Here is an 11,546-nt window from a genome sequence, read left to right on the forward strand (position 1 = left end):
CTTGTGTATTTTTTTTCATCAACTTGGCTAGAGGATCATGACCATCTTCTGCTATCGTATCACCTTCATGGCTCACAAGTTTAGCCATTAGCTGTTTGTCAAGACGGTAGAACTAAAAAAAACATTTATAAAATTTATGAATAATTTATTTATAACTTGAACATTAAAATACTAAGAATAACAATATAATACCGCTAGTGGGCTAAAATATGGCATGATCATAACCTTAGGCCAAGCTATAAATGTGCCTAAGGCCTTCCCCACGAATTGTATTTCAGAAGTTGGCATAGGCTCTTGAGCATGGGGGTCTCTGACTTCATGAATTGTTACTCGCGCATGGGTGGACAATAAAAGACCACCATGAATGGTTTGTCCTCCTGCAATCTGTCATCCCACGATCACTACGTGCGGAAGATCTTCATTAACCAAAAGCTCATACTAACAACTGTAATCAGTAGGATTTGCAGTAGGGCATGAGCTTTTGGTACTCACACGACGTATGGTTAGATCTTTTGTGGGGATGTCCTCCCTCTTTTGTTAGAACATCATCTGAATTTTTTCCTTAAGAAGCTTGTGATATTGCTCTTATTGTTCGAGGCATTCCATGACAATGCTCATGCGCTCATTGAATTTTTCCTCCATTTGGAGCTCCATCTGTTGCTCCAACTTCCTCAACGCCTTCTAACTCAAGGCGTCTATCCTTTTTGGTTTAGGGCCAAAGTAGTTTCTCAGTCCAATAGATCATCTAACGGCACACACACGATTTGGGTGGTCTAGCCGATCTATGGTTGTTGCTAGGATGTCCTCCCTACCTTGGCCCACAAATGTACCCTAAGTCTATTGCTCAACTAACTCATCCTGCATATTGTAATGAACTTTGATACATAAAAAGGTTTGTTACATAAAATTTATATGAACTATGATAATGGGTTAAGAGTGTCTACCTACAATTCTTTGTGATATAACTTGAGTCGTCTGGGATGTCATTTGACCATCAGACTTAGTTCGTGTAGCCTTCCATAATTCATACTTAGCTGATGGAGGTACTAAGTCAGGTGACTCAAGACATAAAGCCTCAACACTAGTTTTTTTAATATTCTTTTTCTAATAATGCATAACCACCATGTGGGAGTATGTGTAATGCATCATTAAGTCTTTGTGTCTGCTGGACGACTATCTTTTTTTTCCTACGAAACCATAAAAATTAATAAGTTTAAATCACAAATTAATGTCTTGTATAACTACAAAAAAACATTAATAAATATACATATTAGTCCTCTCAATGTCTAGATGCTTTAAATTACACTCACTCCTTCTCAATTATTTTATATTTTGGATAAGGAATATCATCTATCTAGGGTCAATAATTTATTATATATTAAATGATAGAATTAAAATATACTTTCACTTGTATGGTAAATTAGTATAAAATAAATTAAATGGATAGAAAAATAAAGTGACACTTTAAAAAATAGTATAGAAAAATAATTAAAACCTTAAATTTAAGTTACTATTTAATAATTTATTAAATGATGAAGTAATTAAAAATTATAAAAGGATAAAATTAAAAATGAAAAAAATAGTATAAAAAATAATTATCACTTTAAATATAAGTTATTATGTAATAATTTATTAAATGAGTAAGTAATAAGAAATTATAAAATATTACAATTAATAATGAAAAATAGTATAGAAATGTATTTCCATTTTGAGGCAAATCAATTTAAAAATAAAATAAATAGATAAAAAATAAAATAAATTTTATATACGGCAGCAAGATAATATAAATAAATAAATAAATAAAAATATCAAATGATTAAAAATCTAATTTTTGAAATGCTTGTATGGATAATAAAGTAAATCACTAGTATTTAAGGACACATATTCAAAATAATAATTATTTATTTATTTTAAAAATCAAATTTTTTTAAAAATAAATATTTTAAGTATAATTTTTTTAACAATTTATTAAATGAATAAATAACTAAAAATTACAAAAAGATAAAATTAGTAAAAAAAAATAACATAGAAATTTATTTCCATTTTTAGGAAAATAAGCTTAAAATGGGTGGGTGGATGAGAATGGGGTGTGCCCGTTTGTGTATATGCATGTGTGCTAAATTTGTTAAGTGTGTTATAAGTAAATCACAATATTAAGTTTTTATTTATAGTTTTTTAAAACTCAAGAAATTATGAACTATGTGTTCTAAAAAAAATTAAAGAGACTGCTTGAAAAGTAAATTATGATTTTTATTTATTAAATTTACTTAAAACTCAATTGTTACACATTATTTTTGTTATTTATATATATGTTAATAACTATTAAACTATTAAACTATTAAACATCGATCTTTATTTGATTTTTCAATTAAAGAAAACTTTAATAATATAAATATATAATGCTTTCAGTTAATACGTTCTTTTTTACAATATTTACTTTACATATATACTTTAACTGTTTTAAATAATTAGAAAATATGTTCAACATAATAAAGAATACAATATATTAAATAGTGAAACAATTCTGCAGACACAAAATACAGTCACCAGTGGGTCTTCCCTGCAATTATATTGTACTTACAAGTTTAATCATTAAGAATAAAAGTTTAATTATATAATAAATTTATTGAGTATTAAGTTAAAATACAAGTTGAAAACATGTTTGTATTTTATATTTACAAAAACTATACAAACACACACACACAAATATATATATATCATAAAGGGATTTTTTCCAATTGACTCGTGGCATATGAAATATTAAATGCGTGTATTGAATGTTTATGTACCCTTACACCTTGTGAGAAAGGTATCAGATAGTCACATTGTGTAATCCTTACATAGAGTGCCCAATCTGATTTGTCTGTGATTAGGGTAGTTAACCAAAATAAATTAATATTGGTGGTATTTGGTAGAACTGAAGTTATGAAAAAGAAAAAAAAAAGTGAAATACAAGAAATTGAAAACTAAGAGGCCAACAGGTAGGAATATGTTTGATAGAAAGTAGGAAAGATATAGAATGCGAAATCAAAAGGTGAACAAAAATAAAAATTCCGGAAATAATTTCTAACAATGGAGCATTTTTCTTCTCTCTTGCATTGTTAATTCAGCAATTGTTAAATATAAATGATTGGACAATTAAATTCATTCAATACTCCTTTATTTCCTTTTCTTTTGTTTACCGCAATTGTGGACAATTTTATTCAATAATATTAGACAATGCAATATTCTGCCACAAGAATCCACTTGGAAAAATGATTCTTCTATTTATGCAACATTTTTCTTGCTTCAAAAACCTAAATCTGCTAATATATCAGAAATTTAATCTCTATCTCTCTTGGCGAAAACCAGCGCAGTTGGTTGAACTGATTTTGCCAAGACTTCATTCAGTCCTTATAATTCTCATTTCAGATTTATTCAATTCTTCAATTATTTTTTGGTGATCCACCTTCATCACAATAACTGTAGAGAAAATGAATCTTTTGACAGTTTTTTATTTGAAACAGAAGTTCTTGATCCACCCTCTCCTCAACATATGCATCATTTCCTAATCATTGGCTTCACAATAAACCAAATTGGTGGCAATACATCAAATAAGAGAAAAGTCACTTGGCAATTGCATATGAATAATAGAGAAAAATACGGACAGAAAATATTTTGCTGAAAAGTAAAAGAAAAGTATAGATTTCTTTTAAATCCATTAGCTGCAACTCAATGATCACTACAGCAATCATCATCATGAGGTGTGAAGAAGAAGCAAAGCAACAACACAAGCAATCACTTGATCCGGCGGCAGAGAGTGATTCCATCACCAACCGGAAGCATGCAGATTTCGATTCTGGGGTCCACAGCCAAGGCCTTGTTGAGCTCCAACACGAAGTCCCTGTAGTACCTAACATACTTCCTGAGAGGAGCATCAGGGGGTGCCACCACAGAACCGTTCCATAGGGTGTTGTCGTACCCGATCAAGCCTCCAACTTTGACAAGCTCAATCAACCTTTTGTGGTAGTTGATGTAGTTGTCCTTGTCCGCATCCACAAAGATGAAATCATAGCTCCCATGGTTCTTCTCCTGCATTTCACAACACACAATAACTACTCAGTTACCCTCTTTTCACTCCTCCAACCGATGTTTCTTTTTCATCTTGCAATTGGGACAGGGAGGATAAGAGATTAAAAAGCTTACATCCTTAATCATCTCATCGAGAACTGGAAGAGCAGGACCTTCTCTGAATTCAATTTTGTGGTCAACACCAGCTTTTTTAATTACAGGTAAACCCAGCTCGTAATTCTCCCTGTTAATGTCCATGGCCAAGATCTGCACCAAATACAAGCAGTAATCCAGGGTTTAGACATTTTTTCTTATCACGTGATGCCAAAACTGGACCCATTTGGTGAATGAGTGTGTGGTTAGATTGAAGTTCGAAGCTAGTGAAAAAGATAAACAAAATTTATATATCACTTATATCCGAACCTTATACTATATTCAGTTACTCTTTCCCAAAACTTGACCAAATCAATGAATACCCACTTCACTATGCTATAATTGCATAGAAAATGGTTATCGGAAAATTTTGGTTTTTTAGAGAAAAAATAGATTTATTACTGGTGGTGCAAACCTCTGGATTTTATACCTTTCCATCATCAGGAATAGCGAGGGCGGTGGCAAGCAGTGAATACCCAGTGTAGACACCAATTTCCATGGTATTCTTGGCATTGATAAGCTTAAGGAGCATGTTCAAGAATTGTCCTTCGTCAGCAGAGGTAGTCATGATGTTCCTGTTGTTTTCAAAAACTCAGAAATCCAGAGCAGAGAAACCAAGCAATAGGTGTCAATTGAACAGAGAATTACACATACCAAGGGTGTTTTGCCGTCAACTCTCTCAATTCTTTCATGGATTCAGGTTCTCTTGGGTAGACACTGGTCTCCAGAATATACTGCACACAGCATAACCAAAACCATTTTGTCAAGATCCCATAATTGACATGTTACAAACATTTGGGGGGCAAAATTAGGAAAAACATATAAACAAAGGAATGCAAATGGTGTACCTGGTAAAGAGCATCACTCTGGAGAAGACTCTTGTGCCCAACCTCCTGGTGCCTTCCAGCTTCAGTTTGATTTTGTTCACCGTTGTTTGCCATTGGAATATTTTTTGGTTCCTTTTCAATCTCCTTTTTCAGTGACTTGATGAGTTGATCTGAGCTTGAAGGTGTGGTGGTGCTGAAGGGAGGTTAATATAAGGAATGAAAAGGCCGGTTCGAACCGGTTGGATGAATGGAAAAAAGGACAATGGTGTTTGGTTGAACCGTTGGTGTTTGGTTGAACCGTTCGGAGTCCGGTCCGGGGTAGGTGAGGTTTGTCTATTAGTACAAGCATGGTTAAGGCTCCACTTCATAACGACCGCTAAGGTCTTGTTTATTTTGTTGGTAGAGAGATTTTCTGCATTTGTGAAAAATAGGTTATAACATCATTTTAATGAATTAGGATATTTTAATGATGTTCAAGGTTTGGCCATCGAAGTGCAGTTTTAGCAAAAGTATTTCTGAGTTACTATGCTTTTGGATTGAATTTATTTTGCTTGGATAATACGTCATAATTGAGAATTGTGAAAGAGTGGCGGGGCCCACACACATGGCTATTGAAGTTGGTGCGGAGTTGGTGAAGGCACTGTGTGTAGTTGCAGGAGTTGGTTGTCTTCTAAAGTTTTTCTATTTTCAGTTTACCAAATTCTTGAAGAGGAATTTAGAGTAAAATATTGGACTGTGATTAAGGTTTGTTTCGGTCGTTTAATCCTATTGGTGTAGATGCATGCAATAGTTGCCTCTTCTTTTGGTAAAGCTTCATCATTAGCCCTGTTCACAGTCCACGGCTAATGATGAACATGAATATTATATTTTTGCGTAATTATTTTTAAAAATTTTATCATTTGCAATAAACTACAAATAAAATAATTATGATAAAAGATAAAGACTCTTTTTATTATATTTATTATATGTATACAAATAAAAAATATTTGTATAATTAATTCCTTTTATATATTTACTTTCTTTTATAGTTTAATATTATTTTTCATTACAATAATTATTATATAAAATTGTTTAATTATATTTTTTTATTATCATAAAAGTATAAACATATGTTTATTATGATTAATAAATTTAATTAAGTTTAAAGTATTTAACAAATTCCGTACCTTTTTTGTTGTGCTTTGAGTAAGTAAAGTGTAAAATTCCAAAAAATGATATTTAGAAGTGATGATAGTTTAAAAATAGTGAGACTCAGTTATTTTAATATTAAATGGTTTAGTTATAAATAGTTTTGTTATAAACGAGTTTCATTATTTTAAAACGTATCATCTCTTTAGAAATCACTTTTCTAGAGTTCTCTACCTTCTCTATAAGTGTTCTCGCTCCTAAGTCATTTGTTTGACGATCAGGAGGTGTCTAGACGATCATAGTGTCAAGGTCTACAAATCCAACCGATCAATTTTTGTCTTAGAGCAAGTAAGTTTCTATTTGTTTTTCTGTCCTCTTTGCTTCGATCAATGATCATGCATAGAGTTGTTATGCATGTATCATTGAGTTCTCTTTTGTTGCTCTTGATGAATTTAGAGTTTTAAAAACTCTGTCCGTTTCAATTTTGGTGCCTCGTAGGTCCGTTTAGGAATTTCTTATGTTTTAAGCAACCAACGGGACGTTTTTGTGGGTTAAGGTTGTTTCTTGTAAGGTAAGGGAAGCTAAACCTTGTCTTAATTGTATTTGTAGTGTAAATTTTGTAATTTTATAAATTTTAGACGTTTTAGTAGAAATTGGGGTTGGAGTAAAGTTGACGTATGTGAAATTTGTGTTTTTATGAGATGGTGTTAGCGTAATTGATATGGAGATGAATTTGTTGTTTTATACTGTGTTGTTTGTGTGTGATGAGGATCTTTCATTGTTTGAAACATAATTAAAGTGGTGGTAAGGGTACAAATTAAGTTACTTAGACTTTAAGCTTAAAAAGAAGGGGTCTTGGGTAGTGAAACTTAGAAATAAATATGGGAATGTAATGGGATTTGTTTTAGTATTGTCATGAGGTAATTTAGAACTTGTTAGGAGGGTATATGGTTAAAATTTGTATGAAATGAAAATAGTAGTTTATAGGGATTGTTTTCATGCATTTTTGGCGTAAAAAAAGGGTGTTGAGTAGTGAAATAGTGAGGAAAAAGGTCTGCACTATTTTGGAAGGTTAGGAGTATGTTATCACACCTATTAGGACTTATCTAGATGATTAAACCAGTAAAATCTGTTCTGAACTGGAAAATGGCTTTGTAGGTTGAGTTTTTAGTCCATTTTAGGGTTTTAAGTAGGTAAATTTTAAAGGGAAGGAGTATGAATTGAAATGAACATTTGGGTATGTCTTTGAGGTGATTTGTAACTGTTTTGGAGTGGTGAGAATGGTATATAACTGATACAAGAATAGTTTATGGTTCATAGGTGAAGTTTAACTTGATTTTAGGCTAGATTTATGGCTTTTGATAAGTGATATTTTGAATCAGGTGTTTTGGGTTATAGGTCATGATTTGCAATCTATTATTGAGTCAATTAGGACTTGTTCAAATGGTTAGGTTGCATAAATTTGGTGTAGAAGGTGAAAATCCGAGTTTAAGTGCTTTTGGAGTATAAAAAATGGTTTGATACACCTAGTCTTGGATTTAATGATCAAATGATGCTTACTTCTACTTATAAATGTGATTTCCCACCAATTCTAATGTTTAGAAAACCCCTTTAATCATTAGAACAAGTTCCAAGTGCATCAAAAGCCAATTTCGAAGTTGTCGACAACTGGTATGGGGCTCGGGCACCCCTGGACGCGTCCAAGCACCCTCGTTTTTGTGCAGCTCGTTCCCAGGCGCTCCCCGAGCACCCCTGGGCGACCTTGAGCGCCATTGCAACATTTTTGGGGAATTTTCAGGGTTTTGGATGTCCGTTTTAGACGTTCTTTATATTGTTTAAGGGTTTTGGACCCTTTCAGAGCTGTTAATGAGGGTTTCAGAGTTGTTTTCCTTACCTAAGTATGAGTATCAAGATGCCATGAAGAAATTGTGTTATTGTATGATTTCTGATGACTTGTATGGGTGTTTCTATTTATTTGATGTATGATCAGTAGTCTCATGTATTGGTGTACTATGTGAATGTGAAGTGATATCAATGGTTTCAAAGGTATGGAAAAGAGTTCTAGGAGGAACTTCTCAGTGGTGGTTTTAAGTGTGTTAGTATGAATGCAAGGAGCTCAGTATTGGGGATTATCCTGACACTTTAATGGCCATACATTCACAAATAGAGAGGTTTAACGCATGCGGTGAGAGTAGTAGGAGGGCCAAGCCTGAGGGGCCTTTCTCCATTTGGCAAAAAGGCATTTGAGGACTAACCTTGTGATGTGTGGTAGGGTAAAACCCAATTGGCAAGGGCTTTGCAAAGTAGTAGTGGCCACCACAAGTGCACAACCCGCCATAACTCGACATTTATGCTAAGTCCGGACAATCCAGTCAAAGTATTGTCATGCATAATCAATTTGATTGGTTTGTGTGATATGTGTATCATGTGTATAATGTTTAACATGTTCCAATATATCATTAATTGTTTGTACTCTAGCTTATCCTTGCTTGTGTGTTGTTTGTCTGTGTTGTTTTCTCTTTTGCGATGATCACTTAAATGGTGTGAGCTTAGGGAGACAATATTTTCAGTTGTTCCAGCGAGAGATGATGGTGAAAGAGATGAGGAGTCAGATGGTTCCACATGTATATATAACATTTCTGTAGGTTTGTTTTCATCTAATGGTTTATCATCATATATATATATATATAATATTTTATTTTAGTAGTTTTATACTATTAAAATGCGATGTTACATAAAGAGTTTTATATATTTTTAATTAAGTCTTAATTGTTTAATTTCTTGTTCAGTTGTAACTTAATTATTGTTCGGTCCAATCGTATTATTTATTTCATCTTACATATTACTTTATAATTTTATTATCATTTATATGACAATTTTCTGTACAAATTTCAACCACTAGAATTTCACTATTCTATATACAATCCAAAATCAATAAATCGTTAGTGCAGAAATTATTGACCACGTCTTTGTTCGATAAAGAAATTTTTCAATAGGTCATAGGTTTTTGAAGACGCTTTGACTAGGGATGGCAATTTTACCCGCGGGCACTGGTATCCGCGGGTAAAATCCGCGGCGGGTAGTAACTATCCGCGGGTAACGGGTAGCGGGTATTTTAATATCCGCTTCTAAACGAGTCGGGTACGGGTAGTATACTTTCCGTCCCGCGAGTACCCGTTTACCCGCAAAAAAATTAAAAAATAAATAATTTATATATGTTGTAATTAAATTTAATTAAAAATAAAATAAAATAATATTTTATTAGTTTAAATTTAATTAAACTTAAATTTTAATTTAATTTAATTTAATTTAATTTAATTTAGATTATATATATATATATATATATATATATATTTGTATTTTTACTTAAATTTTATTTTTAAAATGTATTAAATATATTTTTTTTAATTTTTTGCGGGTATCCGCGGGTACTCGCGGGTTTTAAAATACCTGCGGGTATTTTTTAAATGGGTATCCGACGGATAGCGGGTCGGGTAGCGGGTACGATTTTATCCAGCGGGTCGGGTTGCGAGTAAGCACTACCCGTGCCCGACCCGACCCGTTGCCATCCCTAGTTGTGACGCCAGACAAGTAGTAGGAGATTTTTATTGTAATAATAATGTAGGCAAGATTAATTTAGTGATCATTGGTTGAAAAATAATATTATAATAATAAAATATTTTGATGAAAATTATTAAATAAGTGATGGTTATAAAATTATAATATTATAAATAATAAAATTATAAAATAATGAAATTATAAAATTATAAAATAATGAAATTATAAAATTGTAAAATTGTAAAATAATTAAATTTTGAAAGTTATTAAGGTAAGATGATCTAAATAAACTAGATTGTCTAATAACCTAAGTTTTGAAATTTAAATTACAACACTTAAGGAAATATCATTGAGTAAAACATCTAAGAAAAATGTATATTAAAACATCTTTATTAAAAGCAAGTAAGATAAACAATAAAATGATAAGTATAAAATATTAAATTGTATTTGACAAAAGCGCATCTAAAGAAAGTAATAGTAAACTTTGAATATTTTATCAAATGAAATACTACTCTCATAAACACAAACTCACACTAAATGCTCGTACTACAGATCATGCCTAAACGTTATAAGAACATTAAATGCATGAACGTATTATCGCTCTATCTGCTTTGCTTTTTCTCTTTTTTGTACAGATATAATGATTATACATATTCAAAAGCATTGCACAGAGAATCACAAAGACGTTGGGAAATAAAAAGATATTTATGGAATTTCAACAAATATAATACTAACAAAAAATATCTAATTATTACACATTTTAAAAAATAAGAAATAAATTAAGACCAATCAATATGGAAACTTATTTGAAATTTTCAAATAAATACTATAACCAAGAGAGTATTTTAACCTAAAATTAATTAAATGAAATTAGCTAATATTTATTAAATTATAAAAATGTTTTTGATTTTTTTCATTCCAACAACAAAAAGACACGTAAAAGAAATAATATATTTGAATTAACATTTGTGTAAAAAAATATTTAATTTATATTATTATGAAAATATATAAAGAAAAGGACAAAATTGGATGTTCAAAATAAAAATAATTATCAAGAATAAAGAGAAATTCATTTATAAAATCAATAATTTTGGTGAAGATGAATCCAAACAATTTTTATTATTATCGTCACTGTTATTCTTATTTCAAAACTTAGTCTAAAGTATTTTTTTTATCATCCTAGTAACAAATAAGGAAGTACCGTTTCTTTGTGTACTAAAATTTTGTAATATACTTTCATTTTAATAGAAAATAATCTCTTCAATTGATTAACTACTTCTAATTTAACTTAAATCAAACTCTTTCAAAGCTTTGAAATTCATCCATCTATTTAAAAAATATTAATTAAATTTATTTTAATCTTTTCATTCTTTTAATGAGAAATGTACGCTAATAACAAAATCCAATATTCATTAACTTACATTTCACCTCTCTAAATCATTCCTCATAATGTCAACCTTCACAACTAATGCCTTAAGGGAAAAAAAAGAATAAATAAACACCCATTAATAATAAATTCATTGTTAGGTAAAAGGGGTAAAAGAAAAAATAACTATATTAACAAACCTCAAATTCATGAAATATAGCGAAACTAATTTGAGAATAATTGAAATGCGATTTAAGTTTTTTCAGTAAATAGCAATCCACAACGAAATCAATTGAGATTTCACAGTTACAAAATACATTTATGTGTTAAATTTAGGATCAAAATAGTTGAATTTAATATATAAGTTCATTAGTTATACTTGACATAAACCGGGGATGTAGCTCAAATGGTAGAGCGCTCGCTTTGCATGCGAGAGGTACAGGGTTCGATCCCCTGCATCTCCA

General features: G+C 31.0%; 1 protein-coding gene and 1 non-coding gene across 2 annotated transcripts; one reads left to right on the forward strand and one right to left on the reverse strand.

Annotated features, from left to right (window-relative positions):
* Positions 1-3,594: 3,594 nt before the first annotated feature.
* LOC148206517 (caffeoyl-CoA O-methyltransferase) lies at positions 3,595-5,214 on the reverse strand. Its single transcript, XM_088104339.1, has 5 exons — positions 5,052-5,214; positions 4,858-4,937; positions 4,634-4,778; positions 4,186-4,317; positions 3,595-4,071 (listed from the first exon to the last, which is right to left on the reverse strand). Exons 1-5 carry the CDS (start codon positions 5,142-5,144, stop codon positions 3,778-3,780), a joined length of 744 nt encoding a protein of 247 aa, XP_087960465.1. The 5' UTR covers positions 5,145-5,214; the 3' UTR covers positions 3,595-3,777.
* Positions 5,215-11,473: 6,259 nt separating this feature from the next.
* On the forward strand, positions 11,474-11,546 carry TRNAA-UGC (transfer RNA alanine (anticodon UGC)). Its single transcript has one exon. It is a non-coding gene; the product is annotated as a tRNA-Ala (tRNA).

The sequence above is a fragment of the Vigna umbellata genome, chromosome 1 (genome assembly GCF_029865625.1).
Source record: "Vigna umbellata cultivar VRB3 chromosome 1, Vumbellata_1.0, whole genome shotgun sequence".
In the NCBI taxonomy this organism is placed as follows: Eukaryota; Viridiplantae; Streptophyta; class Magnoliopsida; order Fabales; family Fabaceae; genus Vigna; species Vigna umbellata.

What these genes read in the sequence shown, in the direction of transcription:
- LOC148206517 (XM_088104339.1), bottom strand. Translation starts at nt 5,144, where the DNA reads ATGGCAAACAACGGTGAACAAAATCAAACTGAAGCTGGAAGGCACCAG. An exon ending in TTGACGGCAAAACACCCTTG is followed by an intron (nt 4,779 to 4,857) that starts GTATGTGTAATT and finishes TGAAAACAACAG; the next exon opens with GAACATCATGACTACCTCTG. An exon ending in TCGATGAGATGATTAAGGAT is followed by an intron (nt 4,072 to 4,185) that starts GTAAGCTTTTTA and finishes TGTGAAATGCAG; the next exon opens with GAGAAGAACCATGGGAGCTA.